This window comes from Chlorocebus sabaeus, chromosome 11 (assembly GCF_047675955.1).
Source record: "Chlorocebus sabaeus isolate Y175 chromosome 11, mChlSab1.0.hap1, whole genome shotgun sequence".
In the NCBI taxonomy this organism is placed as follows: domain Eukaryota; kingdom Metazoa; phylum Chordata; class Mammalia; order Primates; family Cercopithecidae; genus Chlorocebus; species Chlorocebus sabaeus.
In genome coordinates this window covers 46,272,718-46,288,941 of record NC_132914.1, presented here as the reverse complement: position 1 = coordinate 46,288,941, position 16,224 = coordinate 46,272,718, and the positions used below count along the sequence as shown (strand labels likewise).

The following is a 16,224-nucleotide window of genomic DNA, read 5'->3' as shown; positions in this document are numbered from 1 at the left end:
AGTGCTGGAATTACAAGCATGAGCCACCATGCCCGGCCCTGGAGATGTTTCTCTTTTTTCATGGGGAAACTTAAAAGAAGTTTAGTGGTGTCAAAGTTGTCAGAAAGAGTTCTCATGTTTGTATACCTGATAACAAAACCATCCACTATCAGAGGCAGGAAGATCTCTTGAGCCCCGGAGTTTGAGCCCAGCTTGGGTAACATAGTGAGCCTTTGTCTCAACAAAAAATAAAAAAAATTAGTCGGGTATGATGGCACGCATTTGTGGTCCCAGCTACTCGGGAGGCTGAAGTGGGAGGACTACTTGAGCCCAGGAGGTCAAGGCTGCAGTGAGCAGTGATTGTGCCATAGTACTCAAGCCTGGGTGACAGAGCAACCCTCTCTCTTTCTGTGCATGTGTCTCTAAAGTTAAACTATAACTTTCAGCCTTTCTTTTTAAATATCCTCTGCATTTAGGGATATATATATTTAGCTCCCATAGTTAGCTTGGCCTACACCAGGAATGAACAAAGAGAGCTTGTGAGGTTAGAAGCAGGATTGAGTCAGCTATGTCAGATTTCTCTCACTGTCATAATTTTAGCAAAGGTGATTTCATGGAGGGTTCCTAAAGATAAGGACTAGTTTCCTTGTCTTGTATATTGTTAAGAGTATGGTTGTTTGTGAAGGAAATGTTTTTCATAGTTCCTTTGTGGTCTCAACATTCATCAAACAGTTCAACATGGAGTCAGTAGCCTAAGATGGAGTCACTGATGTTAAGTCTGAAACATTGCTAAGTTCACAGTTTCTAATGTCCTGGTTGTGTTAAAAAAATATGTGTTCTGCAGTTATTTGATGTAATGTTGTATATACATCTATTAGGTCAAGTTTATTCATTATATTGTTAAAATCTTATACTGACTGGTTTGATCTTGTCTTATTAATTATTGAACGATTAAACCCCTTGCTTTGAGTTCAATTTTCTCTTCTTTTTTTTCTAGTTTCCTAAGGTAGAAGCTTAGATTTCTGATTTGATACTTTTCTTCTTTCATATCGGAATTTAATGTTACAAATTTCCTTTTAAGCACAGCTTTAGCTGCAGCCCACAAATTTTGATATGTTATATTTTCATTTTCATTCCACTTAAAATAGTTCTTAATTTCCCTTGAGGTTTCCTCCTTGACAATTAGTTATTTAGAAGTATGTCCTTTAACTTCACAATATTTGGGGGGGATTTTCCAGATCTCTTTCTGTTATTGTTTTTTACTTCAATTCTTTTGTGATATTTTAGTCCTATTTTTTATTTGTTATTTTCTTATTCTATTTTGTTTCTATATGGGTTTGGAATCTTTGTTTTTCTATTATTTTACTAGTTTACCTGAAAATTTTAATAATGCATTTTTAATAAACTCTGAAGTTAATTAGTATCTTAACTATTTTTCTGTAGAATGTAAGGCCTTAGGAAACTTTTACGCTAAATATTCCCCAGCTTACTTGCTTCTATTTTCCATCATTTTAATTTTGAATATCTAACTCCACAAAGCAGTGATTATCATTTTGTTATAGGTCAGGCTCCCCTGAGAAACATTCTGCAATGGAGACTGGTGTGCAAGTTGATTAGATAGTGGTTTTGGAATCAGTATCTGCGTGTGTTTGTGGGGTGGGGTGGTGGCAGGCTGAAGGAAGTAGGACTGGTGACAAGGACAACCTGCACTCTGGTGCAGTGACAACAAAGTGCTCAGCCGATCTTGTGGGAAGTTGTGGAGCTGAGATGGCCCTGCAGACTTGTCTCTCACTGAGGCAAAGGGGCGCTCCCTGTGAGAGTAATTCTTAGAGAGGGATTCATTCGAGTGTTATCAGCAGATAGCTCTCCCAGCAGCCGGGGGAACCACTGCTTGAATCCTGAAAGGGGTGGAGGGAATCTGGTTGGTGCACCATAGCATCCACTGGAATCCATTTGTGTGCTGCTTAGACCCACTTGCTTCGCATAAGTTCTGGGAGCAACTCTTCCAGGATTTTGGTGGTCTTTTCATGGGAAAAAGTAAAAGAAGTTTACTGGTGTGCAAGTTGTCAGAAAGGTTCTCATGTCTGTATGCCTGATAACAAAACTATCACAAGAGATGGCAACAATCACAACCTTGCAAAGTCCATTGCAACCTTACACAAAAAATACTTCTGCAAAGGCATTTGCCCAGCAACCGTCTGTTCAGCCTCGAACTGGCGTCACCCTTGTTATTGACCCTGATAGCCAAGGATAATCATCTTATTTCTGTTTTTGTTTGCTTGAGGTGAGGTCTTGCTCTGTCACCCAGGCTGGAGTGCAGTGGTGTGATCTTGGCTCACTGCAACTTCCACCTCCTGGGCTCAAGAGATTCTCCCACCTCAGCTTCCTGAGTAGCTGGGACTACAGGCACGCACCTACCACACTTGCATAATGTTTTGTATTTTGGTAGAGATGGGATTTCGCCATGTTGCCCAGGCTGGTCTCAAACTCCTGAGCTCAAACAATCCGCCTGAACCTTGGCCTCTCAAAGTGCTGGGATTACAGGCATCAGCCACCATGCCCTGCCAATAACTTCAAAACAATTGTGTAATCCTCCTCATTTTTTCTTTAAAAATTTTTGTCTTCCTTTACCTCCCTGAATATATACATAGTTTATTATGGCATATGTATTCCCATTGCAAAGCCTTATTGCCAAATAAATACCTTTTTCTTTTAGAAGTTCTCTCTCTGTTATTTCGTTTAACAGTGGGATAAATTACAGCTCCCACTGCTACAACTGGTCTCTAGGCTTCACTTGTCCCTTACCACTCATTCTAGGTTCCTGTTATTCTAAAGTAGTATTGCTGCTAGTCTAGTGACTTACCTTGTGGTCTGACTCAGATCTTCATTCTTAAAGTTCTGAAAGCCTGGTTACCTTTCCCTTCTCAGGTTGTAATTGCTGAGTTTGTAATTTACAATAAAAGTTGGGCCGGTTGCGTTGGCTCACGCCTGTAATCCCAGCACTTTGGGAGGCCGAGGCGGGTGGATCACGAGGTCAGGAGATTGAGACCATCCTGGCTAATACAGTGAAACCCCGTCTCTACCAAAAGTACAAAAAAATTAGCGGGGGGTGGTGGCGGGCGCCTGTAGTCCCAGTTATTCTGCAGGCTAAGGCAGGAGAATGGCGTGAACCCGGGAGGCGGAGCTTGCAGTGAGCCGAGATTGCTCCACTGCACTCCAGCCTGGGCGACAGAGTGAGACTACGTCTCAAAAAAAAAAAAAAAAAAAAAAAAAAAAAGTTGGCAAGGAGGCCAGGCACAGTGGCTCACGCCTGTAATCTTAGCACTTTGGGAGGCCAAGGTGGGTGGATCACTTGAGGTCAGACATTCGAGACCAGCCTGGCCCAAACATGATGAAACCCCGGCTCTACTAAAAATACAAAAATTAGCTGGGCTTGGTGGCCTTCGCCTGTAATCCCAGCTTCTTGGGTGACTGAGGCACAAGAATCGCTTGAACCCAGAAGGTGTAGGTTGCAGTGAGCTGAGATCATGCCACTGCACTCCAGCCTGGGTGACAGAGCAAGATTCTGTCTTAAAAAAAAAAAAAAAAAAAAAACAAAAAATTGGGCAAGGAAGTGCCAAGAGACACCACAATGGATCACCTGGATGCCAAACATATTCTTGATCCCTAATCTTGATGATTAGGGTTAGTCATCCCTCCCAGGATAGTGAGTCTTTCATGCTTGTTAGTCTCTTAGCATGAGAAATGTGAAGCTGCAGCTGTAGCTTAAAGTTTAATGGAACACCCACTACGTTTCCTAGAACTGAGAACTAATATCTCTTAGCTATAGAGCTCAATATGACAGGGACAGGAAGTATAGATTCCCAAAATGGATCATTAGGAGTGATGGTGAACAGGGCAGTTTTATGTGTACCCCTGGGTTCCCCAGGTTCATGTATTCTGTGTATCAGAGATAACACCATACCATGGTCATGTGTACTGTCATGGAGAATGGCAGCCCATTTCCACAGGGTTTCCAAATCCCATTTTAGAGCTTGCTGCCTTGAACTACTTCCAACACCAACTGTTTCAGGTCAGATTTCCTGGGTAACAGACTCTGAGATGGAGATTTGCGTGCAGGAAGTTTACTGGGAAGTGCATGTGGTCTCAACACCTGTGAGGTGAAGGATTGAAGAAAGCAGGACTGGCCAGAAGAAGGTGAATTGTGATGTAGCCATAACAGAGCTTCAGTTGATTTCATAAGAGCCTCTGGAGCTGGGATGGCTGTGAAAAATTGTTCTCCATTGAGGTAAAGGGGCCAAGTTTCTCTACCCACATCAACCAGCCACTGGATGTGAACCGCTTCTGGGAAGTAAATGTGCCCCTTGGGCAAGGTGGCTCTTTTCAATGGATGGGAGTTGGTTCTCCTCACTTGGATTCATAATGGTTCATTTTGTGTTTGGTAATTTTCTTTTTAGGGACAGAGTTTCACTCTGTTGCCCAGGCTGGAGTGCTGTAGCATGATCGTGGCTCATTGTAACCTGGGCTCAAATGATCCTCTCATATCAACCTCCTGAGTAGCTGGGGCTGCAGGCACGTGCCACCACGCCTGGCTAACTTTTAAATTTTTGGGAAATAAGGATGGGGTCTCACTATGTTGTCCAGGTTGGCCTTTAACTACTGGCCTCAAGCAATCCTCCTGCCTTGGCTTCCCAAAGCACTGGGGTTACAGGCGTGAGTCAATGCATCTAGTTGATGTGTTTGGTATTGTTTTCTGAGCTCCTAGTTAGTTAACTTAATCTGTGGAAATTTCAAGGACCTCCCAGGAGGATTGCTTATGCTTCTTCCACATCTCAATTTAGTTTATTTTCTCAGCTTGGAATTTCCTTGACTAGATGTGGTTATGTTAGCATGAACTTCAGGCCTGAGTGAGAACAGGCCAGTGATTTTACACTCTTATGGGAGAATATTACTATTACACTATTATTATTGTCATTAATTATTTTCTGGCCTGAGCTATGGCAGAGGCAGATAGCTTTTGTGGTGGCTTCCCTTTGCTTGAAGACAAATAATGAAAAGAAAGAGCCTACCTATCACTTTCTTAGATTGTAGGATTATAAACCTAGAAACCCCCAAATGCTAGTGAAAAAATACTAGAATTTATAATATTTTGGCAAGATGGCTGTGTAGAAGATACAGTTGCAAAAAGTATCTGTTCTCTGTACTATTTATAAGCACTTAGAAGTGGAAAGGGGAAAATATCTCATTCACATTAACAACTGAAAGTGCCAAATATTTAGAAAACAATTTAATAAAAAAGGCATTGAATCATATGAAGAACACTATAAAATTTTAGTGAAATGTACAAAATAGAATCTGAACAAAGGAAAACTACATACACCCTGAGATTTAAAATGTAATATTATAAAAGGTTAGTTTTCCAAAAATTATTATGTATATTGACTGTATGATTATGTATGTTGTAATCCCAATTCAAGTCTCAACAGACTTTTGGTGAAAATTGATTAAAATATATTAAAAATTTCATGAAAGAATAAATTGGAATAGGTTTATGAGACAGAACATACAAATGTGGCAAAACATTGACAGTGAGTGGTTAGATAGGAAAGATACATGTGAGCTTATGATAATATTTTACAACTTTTCTGTAAGTTTAAATGACTTTTTTTTCCTTTTTTTTATGAGAAGGAGTCTTGCTTTTTTGCCCAGTACAATGGCAGGATCTCGCCTCACTGCAACCTCTGCTTCCTGGTTCAAGCGATTCCCCTGCCCGAGTAGCTGGGATTACAGGCCTGTTTCACCATGCCTGGCTGATTTTCCTAGTTTTAGTAGACACAGGGTTTCGCCATGTTTGTCAGGCTAGTCTCAAACTCCTGACCTCAGGTGATCCACCTACCTTGGCCTCCCAAATTACTTTTGAAAATAAAAAGTTTAATTAATCTTTTCTTAAAAAGAGGATAACAAGGAAGACTTGTTATATCAGACAGCAGAACATAGCAAAAAGCTGCCGCAATGAAATCAATAAGGTATTTGTGTCAGAATAGACAAATATGACAAGTTGAAGAGAAGACGAAACCCAGACAGAATTGCAGATGGATTAAAAATTTAAAATGAATAGCAAAACAATATGTATTTATATAAATACAATAATGGATACAAATATGGACTAAGATATGGTAGATTTTTTTCCCTTGTTTGTTTTTTAAATTTTGGAGGGTACATCATAGTGTATATTTATGGAGTACATAAGTTGTTTTGATACAGGCATGCAGTGTGAAATAAACACATTATGGGGAATGGGGTGGTAGATTGTTAATATGAGTTGCCAGGATGATGTTTGGCAGGGAAGAAATGAGGAGGAAGAAAGGGAAGCCACTCCTAAAAGGAAAGGAAAAACTACCATGTTAACAAAAAATATGATGTAGGATTCTATCAAAGGTGTTGATGTAAAATTATGTAAATATATGTTTATTTAAAAAGAAACATTTTATAAATTAAAAATGAAAAATCAATTAAAATTTGCATAGAAATTTTGTTAGCTTCTTGGTAATTACATGCGTATCGGGTTTTTTTTTTTGCTAATATTCAGTTAAAAAGGTAAAATTTAGTTAGTATCTTTTAAAATCATTTTTGTGTTATAATTTATATTTCCATGATTGCATTTTTTGGTTGATACTATCCCCAATTCACACAAATGAATCTATGGTTCAGTTAAGTATAAAAGCAGTGATATAAATAGTAATGCAAATATAGCAACCCAAAATAAGCCCATATAATTGCAAGCAGGCCTTTCCTGTGGGATATAGAATGTGAATCTATAATGCTAAGTAACTTTGTAGGGACTTTTGGACAAGCAGCTGAAAAAGAAAAATGCCAGTAAAAATCACTCCCTCTCTAAATCTTAATTGCTTTAATTAACTCTTTAATTTGGTTAAACATTTGCATGAAATTTGGGTTTCAAGATCTAGCATCATTGTCTATCTAGTGATAATTTTCCTGAATTATGAGAGAAAGTAGAACAAGATGAGGATATAAATGTATTTCAAAATAGAGACAGGGTCTTGCTCTATTGCCCAGGCTAGAGTGAGTGGCACAATCAAAGCCCACTGCATTCTTGAACTCCTGGGCTCAAGCAATCCTCCCACCTCAGTAGCTAGGAGTATAGGCATGTGCCACTCCCGAGTAGCTAGGGCTATAGGCACGTGCCACTATGCCTGGCTAATTTTTATATTTTTGTAGTGACAGAGTCTTGCTATGTTGCCCAGGCTGGTCTCCAACTCCTGGCCTCAAATGATCCTCCTGCCTCAGCCTCCCAAAGTGTTGGCAGTATAGGCATGAGCCACTGCAGGCACAAGGTGAGGATATTAACTGTAAGATGTAATGGCCATTATTACTGTGGATCTCAGGGTGTTCCTTCTAAATGGTAGGCCTCGGCTCTGTCTAGAAACGCCAACTCACCTATAGACTACAGTTTCACATGGAAAACGTGCCTTGAAACACATGCTTTCAATTTCTTTATTTTTAGAAATAAAGACTTTTATTATTATTATTATTATTATTATTATTTGAGATGGAGTCTTGCTCTGTTTCCCAGGCTGGAGTGCAATGGTGCGGTCTTGGCTCATTGCATCCTCCACTTCCTGGGTTCAGGTGATTCTCCTGCCTCAGCCTCCTGAGTAGCTGGGATTACAGACTCCTGCCAGCTTGCTCGGCTAATTTTTGTACTTTTAGTAGAGATGGGGTTTTGCCATGTTGGTCAGGCTGGTCTCGAACTCCTGACCTCAAGTAATCCACCTGCCTTGGCCTCTCAAAGTGCTGGGATTACAGGTGCGACCCCACCATGCCTGGCCTGAAATTTTTATTTTATAAATAAAGAAATTTATTTTTAGAAATAACATTTTTATTTTGTTCATCTCCAAAAAGGCGATTTCTGGTTTTAGAAACCTGGGTTTTTTCCCACAGCATCTGAGAGAACGAACGTAATTTTTAATTTATTTTTAACAAAACCCAGGTAAGTTTATTGTAAATGCCTCGTCACCATCTTGATTCAGCTCTCAACCTCCATGCAGAGCACCCTGAGTAAACCTCTCTGGAAAGGGAGATTTTGGCAGGAGCTTTCTTCCTGGACAGGGAGAGCTGAGTGGGAGCTTTCTTCCACGAGCTGTGCTTAACTTCTTTCCACATACTTCCTCTTTCAGTGCTGTGATCATTGTGTATTGTTCTCCTTTGGACAATCTCCAAGAGGCTGCATCTTTCTCTGGATGTTTGCAGTTGTTTCCATTAGACACTTTCTATCCTCTTTTTCAGATGACTCCCAGGTATCCTATTTTACAAACATTTCTAGGGAAATAATGGTTCCTTTTGCCGGAGGCGTGTTTATTTTCTTTTCTGCACTTAGTTGTGATTCTTGACCTGTATGCTGATTTTTATTGCTTATAGCGAAGGGCCGAGGTATAATCAAATTACAGGCAAGCAGGCAGCTGCCTTAGGTCTTGACTTGGCTGAAAGTGTAGAAAACCCCTGTGATTCTTGAGACCCTGGCCCACCATTTTACTCTGTCACAGGTACTTAGTCCATAGCCTAGGGCAGGAGGCATTTTACACAAGACTCCACTATTGGAAGGACTAGTCCTCAGCACAAGCTTTTCTTATCTGTCCCTCCCCCACATGGTTCAAGTTCACCCTCAGCCATATTCTCAACAAAGCTTAGCGTGATAGAATTCCCATTCCTGTCGTGTACCCTTGCAGTGCCTCTGGGTGGAATGTGGAGAAATGGAGTGGCTCCACTTTTGCTGTGTTTCTGAACATGCATCTCTTGCTATCAGGACTTTCTGCTCATCCCTCCTGGCACACCAAGATCCTCCACCTTCCCTTCACTCCTGCCACTTCATATACTGGTTATCCATGGTATAGAAGACAGGATTAAACTGAGAGGACTTTCCCCTGACTCTGAATACATGTAGGAGATAATGATATGGAAGACCATCACTTTGTAAGTCTTAAACAGATTGACTGAGATAAATGTTCCCTGAAACATAAGAAATCAAGTTGCTGGGCGCAGTGGCTCATGTCTTAATCCTAGCACTTTGGGAGGCCGAGGAAGGCAGATTGCCTGAGCTCAGAAGTTCAAGACCATCCTGGTCAACATGGAGAAACTCTGTCTCTACTAAAAATACTAAAATTAGCCGGGCGTGGTTACACATGCCTGTAGTCCCAGCTACTTGGGAGGCTGAGGCAGGAGAATCACTTGAGCCTGGGAGGCAGAGGTTGCAGTGAGCCAAGACCGCGCCACTGCATTCCAACCTGGGTGACAGAGTGAGACTTGGTCTAAAAAAAAAAAAAAAAAAAGGAAGAAGAAAGAAGAAATCAGGTCAGGTTTAGAGATGAGGATAAAGAAGATGAATAGTGGCATGAAGGAGCTTACAGCTACTTGTCACCGTAACATGAAGCTTGATGCCAGCAAATTAAAGGAACTATTCAGAACTAGTATCCTTAGCTCTACTTGCTTAGGGGCACTGACCTTATAGAGGTTCCAGACATAAGCTTGTTCAGCCTTGAAGTCCAGTCTTTCCACTGGCTTGCGTCTTTCCCACTTTCCGTGGCCAACTCTAAGGTTGTCTACAAGTTATTAGTCTTAGATTTATGTAATGTCTCAATGCCAATATAGTATTTGGTTATTTATCGTAGAAGTGGTTAAGGGTGGGGAATCTGATAATAGCTAGATTCTTTTTTCTTTTAAAAAAAGGCAGGGTCTCACTTTGTCTCCCAGGATGGATAGAGCGCAATGGAGTGAACATGGCTCACTGCAGCCTCGACTTCCTGTGCTCAAATGTTCTCCTGCTTTAGTCCCTGAAGAAGCTGGGACTACAGGCACATGCCACCATGCCCAGCTAATTTTTGCATTTATTTATTTTTATTTATTTTTTTTTTTTGTAGAGATGGGGTTTTACCATGTTGCCCAGGCTGGTCTCAAACTCCTGGGCTCAAGTGATCCACCAGCCTCAGCCTCCCAAAGTGTTGGGGTTACAGGTGTGAGACATTGTGCCTGGCCTAGACGCTTTCATACAGGCTTTTCAGTTATGCATTTTCCTTAAGTAGGAAGTCTTAGGATCCAAGTTATATCTGATTGTTGTAGTCTACATTCCCATATTCTATTTCTGTTTCTGAGCCTTCAGTCATGAGCTCAGAACTCATTCTGGGCTTTGTTACATGGCTGGGTTGGTTGGACAAGTGCCAGCTTTGATCCTGGGACTGCGGCATGCGATGACATACACCCCCTCTCCACATTCTGTGTGTCTCTACGGGGGAGGGGGAAGCTGGCCATAGAACTTTATTGTATTTTCTGATTCCTCACTTATATTGCCCCCATGGCCTTCATTGTTCCTAAAGTAACCAGAGACAGTGCTTCCTAGAACCAACCCTACAAAAAACAAAGGGATAAACAAAGCCAAATGGGAAGCTGGATCAAGGTTTGAACTCTTTCTGGGCAGAGAACAATACCTGGTATGGACTAGATACTGGGAGAGGGAAAGGAAAAGTAGGGTGAATTACAGAAGGAAGCTGGCAGGCTCAGTGTTTCTGTCTTGGCATGACCAGTCTCTCTTCATTCTCTTCCTAGTTGTAGGGCTTGGTGCCAGAGCCCCTGAGGCTTTCTGCATGAATATAAAGAAATGAAACTGAGTGATGCTTCCATTTCAGGTTCTTGGGGGCCGCCAAAATGAGGTCGTTTGTCCCTCTGTTCCTGGTGGGCATCCTGTTCCCTGCCATCCCGGCCAAGCAATTTACAAAATGTGAGCTGTCCCAGCTGCTGAAAGACATAGATGGTTATGGAGGCATCGCTTTGCCTGAATGTGAGTTCCCTGCTTCCTTGTTTCATCCATTCCTCATGTGATTCTCTCCTTCATTCCCTCTTTCCTCCACTTCGCTCGTCCACTTTTACTTAATTATCTAATCATCCTCTTTTCTGCTCGTTTGCATACGCTTATTTCATGTATGTATGTATGCATGTATGTATGTATTTATTTATTTTTGAGATGGAGTTTCACTCTTGTTGCCCAGGCTGGAGTGCAATGGTGTAATCTCAGCTCACTGCAACCTCTGCTTCCTCGGTTCAAGTGATTCTCCTGCCTCAGCCTCCCAAGTAGCTGGAATTACAGGCACCCACCACCATGCCTGGCTAATTTTGTACTTTTTGTAGAGACAGGGTTTCACCATGTTGGCCAGGCTGGTCTCAAAGTCCTGACCTTGTGATCCACCCGCCTCAGCCTCCCAAAGTGCTGGGATTACAGGTGTGAGCCATTGCACCTGGCCCCATTTATTTTCCTATCCTTTCTTTCTCTTATTGTCTGATTTTTTTTGGAATTCTCCTTTGCCATCTTTGGAGATTGGCTGGAAACCACTTTTATGTCTTAGAATTACAATTCCTCCTTTATGCGGATCCTGGACATCTCTGTGGTATCTCTTTCTCATCTTTCCCTCAGTCATCTGTACCATGTTTCACACCAGTGGTTATGACACACAAGCCATAGTTGAAAGCAATGGAAGCACAGAATATGGACTCTTCCAGATCAGTAATAAGCTTTGGTGCAAGAGCAGCCAGGTCCCTCAGTCAAGGAATATCTGCGACATCTCCTGTGACAGTGAGTAGCCTCTATAACCCTCTTTCTCTGTTTTTCTGAGGCCTGCCCTTGGGGTAATCTCCTTTTTAGTGCCAAGCAGACCTTGGGCTTCGTTGCCTTGGCTGGGCTCTACAAAAATTGTGGGACTTGAATTGGCAGTACTGGGTAAGAAGCTGTTTGGATTCTTCATGGTCATCAAATCCCCAGATAGTTCCCTGAGGTTCGGGGGTAGACAATCTGAGCAGTCTGAGAGTCTTGGAATCTTATTCTCTGCATTTTCAGGGTAAGTCAGTTGATGAAGCTGATGATTCCTCCAGAGATATCCCAGGGAAATGAAGGAAGTCCCTACCCAGGGTTAGACATTACCACATTGGTCCTTTCAGATAAAAAGACAACAGGCACAAGCCTTGAGTTTAGAGAACCCACTAGATCCAGGGGTTAGGGGAACTCAGTGCCTTTCTGGGTAATACTTCTCAGTTCTCTCATTCCTTTCCCTGTAACTCCTGCCAGAGTTCCTGGACGATGACATTACTGATGACATAATGTGTGCCAAGAAGATCCTGGATATTAAAGGAATTGACTACTGGTGAATCCTTATTCTATTATTTCCCCATCCTCCTTCTCCTTACCCCGTTAGCCCAGCACCCCTTTCCTCTTACCCTATCTCTTGGTCATTTAATCTAGAATACAGTCTCTGAAACAAAACTTACCTAGAGACTCAGGTTTCTGTTATTAAGCCTCTCTTGCGCCACTCCTTGGTAGCAACTTTCCTAATAAGGGGTTGCCTAATGGAGGGCTCAGACCCAGGCCTCCTTTCACTTAGATTTGGACATCTAATTCTACTTGCTTAGTTCTATGCCCTCAAGCAAGCTGTTGGTCTCATTGCATCTCTTTTTTTAACGCTACAATTTTCTTGGATTATTTTTTTATGGACTGTATTCCACTTGATGGCTTGTGTCCCTTGACATCAGGCCAGGAATGTCTTTCTGTAATTCTCATCCACACTCTTTTACTTCAGCCTTCCTGGGAATGAATCTAGATGGAAATTCAAGCCAAGATTCAGTCAGCTAACTCACCTTGTCCCTTTCTCCATTATCAGGTTGGCCCATAAAGCCCTCTGCACTGAGAAGCTGGAACAGTGGCTTTGTGAGAAGTTGTGAGCATCTGCTGTCCTTGGCATCCCTGCCCACTCCACATTCCTGGAATGCCTCTTTCCTAATGCCACCTCAGTTTGCTTCTTTCTGTTCCCCCAAAGCTTATCTGTCTCTGAGCCTTGGGCGCTGTAGTGACATCACTGAACTCTTGAGGACTGTTTTCCGGAAATGCCTGAGTGGTGCACTGAGCTCTAGACCCTTGCTCAGTGCCCCCGATGGCACTTTCACTACAGCACAGATTTCACTTCTGTCTTGAATAAAGATCCCAATTTGAAGTCACTGGCTGTATTTTTTTTTCCCCCTGGAGGGAAGGGGAAGAAATAGGATGAGTAGGTAGACACCGAAGCCATAGGTCATAGCCACCTTCTGTCTCTACTGAAGAAGAAGTAGACTGAATTTACAATAGAAAGGTGAAGGTTACTTTCTGCACCAACTCAATGCAACAAACTTTTATTGATCACCTAATCTATCCAAGGAACTGTAGAGGCATCCAAAGTTGGCCGAATACTGGCTGGGTGTGGTGCTCCCTCCTGTAATTCCAGCACTTTGGAAGGCTGAGGTGGGCAGATCGCTTGTGGTCAGGAGTTTGAGACCAGCTTGGCCAACAGCGAAACCGTGTCTCTACCCAAAATACAAAAATTATCCAGGTGTGGTGGCAGGTGCCTGTAATTCCAGCTACTCAGGAGGCTGAGGCAGGAGAATTATTTGAACCTGGGAGGCAGAGGTTGCAATGAGTTGAGATCATGTCATTGCACTCCAGCCTGGGTGCTCCATCTCAAAAAACTAAAACAACAACAAAAAACAAAAACACAAAGTTGGCTGAATGGCCTTTTCCCTCAAGGACTAATGCAAGAGATAAGATAAACATTAATAAATAGTTACAATATAAGGAAGAGAGTTATAAGCATCATGAGAGAGGTTAGAAATGTGCACTGGGCATTCACAAAAGGAAAGATAATTTATATTTGGAGGGGATGTTGGGGAAAAGGAATCAAGAAAGGGTTCCTGAAAGGGAGAGCATTTAGGCTGGTTTTAAAGTCTGTGTGGGATTTTGACAAGTGGAGATGTGGGGTGGGAAAAGGAAGAGCATGGGTGGGAACCCAAGAATCTGAAATGGGTGACTTGAGGGGGTTGAAGGATTTCTTTATCCTTCATGAGGAGCTGTGAAAGGAACTCTTCCTGTCTCTGGAAACCAGAGAGAGAACAGGGGTCTTGACAGTGATGCTGAAGAATCTGAGAACATGGGACCTTTTGGTGTGAACTCTCTACTCCATTATTTCTTCTTGTGCTTTACTTGTTTTTAAGGAGAATGTTTGCAGGACTTCATTCATTTAAATAATTATGGGATATGTTAAAGAAGAAGAATCAAGACATTTGGGTCCTAAAATCTGTTTCTGCTACTTTTTGATGGTCTGAACCTGGGCAGGTCATCTCCATTCTCTGTACCTCAGTTTCCTCATCTTAAAACGAGGATTTTGGTCTAGATAGTTTTCTGAGATCACTTCCTGCTTTAACAATCCAGCATTCCAAACTACAGTTTAATTTGTCACACTCTGAATGAACTGAGAATGACATTCGCATTGTTGCTCAGCTCCACAGCCCTGGCCTTCATCCCACAGAGAAGACAGGAAAGTTCACCTGTGAGGGCAAGTACACCGTACATAAGTTCATGATCTTCAGGAGCCGTTGCTGAAGGAACTGACAGTGAGAGATTTATCTGTAGAGAGAACCTCAGCCTGAGGTCAGAAGATCAAGAACAGATAGGAGCCAGGGAACTGGCATGAAAGACATCTTTTTCTTTTTTTCAATGATTCATTGGTTACAGTGGGTTATGATACAAATGTTTATAGATGCCTACTCTGTACTAGTACTGCAGAGCAGTTTTTCTGTGTTTCTACTCAGTTTAATTGTAGTATGTTGAGTTGTAAAATAATTCATGTATTAAATCAAATAAACAAAATGCCATGTTCTTTGGTTCAAGCAACACTACAAAAGGCATTTGGGGTCTGCATTTGGAATTCTCAGGCAAACTCTCTCTTGTTCCTAGTCTGTACTTATTTTCCCCACACTAGCTTATGTATATATATTTTTTGAGACAGAGGTTTGCTCTTGTTGCCCAGGCTGGAGTGCAGTGGCATGATCTTGGCTCACTGTGACCTCCGCTTCTTGGGTTCAAGCGATTCTCCTGCCTCAGCTTCTGGAGTAGCTGGGCATAGGTGCCTGCCACCATGCCCAGCTAATTTTAGAATTTTTAGTAGAGATGGGATTTCACCATGTTGCTCAGGCTGGTCTTAAACTCCCACCTCGGCCTTCTAATGTGCTTGGATTACAGGTGTGAGCCACAGTGCCCGGCCTATACATTTTTTAATTTCAATGTCTAATATGGTGTCCACTGAATTATGAATTCTTTTGAGAAAATGAATCAATAAATCTATATTTGGAGGGGATGTTGCCTCTTTTATCCAGTGAGGTATGGCTGGATCAGCTTCATGACATACACACCAGTAGTCTTCTTCACCTTCTCCTCCTCCTCCTTTTTTACAAATTAAAATTGTAAATGTTGAAGGTGTACAACCTGATGTTCTGTTGTATGTATACACTTAAGTGATCACCACAATCAAGCTCATTAACATATCATCACCTCACGTGATAACTTTTCTTTTTCTTTGGGCATAGAAGCAGGCTTGATAGACGCAGTTCTCTTGGCATTTGGGTAGAAGCAGGACAGGAGACTGCTGTTCTCTTCCTGAGAACTTTCTCGAGAGCCGCATAGGAGGCAGCATGGCAACTGAGCATCTGTTTTGCTTTCTCTACCTCCTTATCTTTCCTTTAGGCCTAAAATGAAGCTCTAAGCCAAGCAAAGGTCTGAAGTCATCCAGACTAATGTGGAAGCGGGGAGGCTCCAGGGAGTGGCTCTCAGAGAGCAGACCATTTACTGAGCTCTGCATGAGAAAGACTCGAAATGGTTCACAGCAATACAGAGTTTTGTTCTCTCCTCTTATCCTGCTTTCTCCTCCCTGCACTTTTCCCTGACACCTGTCTTGTTATGAAGACAGGAATTGTATTAGATAAAATCAAATATTTTTTTCTTTCTTTTTGAGATAGAGTTTTGCTCTGTTGCCCAGGCTGGAGTGCTGTGGCAGGATCTTGGTTCACTGCAACCTCCACTTCCTGGGTTCAAGCAATTCTCCTGCCTCAGCCTCCTGAATAGCTGGGATTACAGGCATGCGCTGCCAAGCCCAGCTAATTTTTGTATTTTTAGTAGAGATGGGGTTTCACTATGTTGGCCAGGCGGGTCTTGAACTCCTGCCCTCAGGTGATCTGCCCTCCACTGCGCCTGACCTCTTTTTTGTCTTTTTTTTGATGGAGTCTCTCTTTGTTGCCCAGACTAGAGTGTAGTGGTGCAATCTCAGCTCACTGCAACCTTTGCCTCTCTGGTTCAAACAGTTCTCCCGCTTCAGCCTCCCAAGTAGC

General features: G+C 42.2%; 1 protein-coding gene across 1 annotated transcript; it reads left to right on the top strand.

Annotated features, from left to right (window-relative positions):
• The first annotated feature begins 8,862 nt into the window (after positions 1-8,862).
• On the top strand, positions 8,863-13,029 carry LALBA (lactalbumin alpha). Its single transcript, XM_008003064.2, has 5 exons — positions 8,863-8,970; positions 10,677-10,828; positions 11,459-11,617; positions 12,107-12,182; positions 12,696-13,029. The coding sequence occupies exons 1-5, from the start codon at positions 8,948-8,950 to the stop codon at positions 12,754-12,756; spliced, it is 471 nt and encodes a 156-aa protein (XP_008001255.2). The 5' UTR covers positions 8,863-8,947; the 3' UTR covers positions 12,757-13,029.
• The last annotated feature ends 3,195 nt before the right edge of the window (positions 13,030-16,224 follow it).

Bases quoted from the DNA above. Each gene is read 5' to 3' on its own strand.
- LALBA (XM_008003064.2), top strand. From the start codon at position 8,948: ATGATATGGAAGACCATCACTTT. The intron at 8,971-10,676 runs GTAAGTCTTAAA...CTTCCATTTCAG, and splicing joins ATATGGAAGACCATCACTTT to GTTCTTGGGGGCCGCCAAAA. The intron at 10,829-11,458 runs GTGAGTTCCCTG...TCTTTCCCTCAG, and splicing joins AGGCATCGCTTTGCCTGAAT to TCATCTGTACCATGTTTCAC.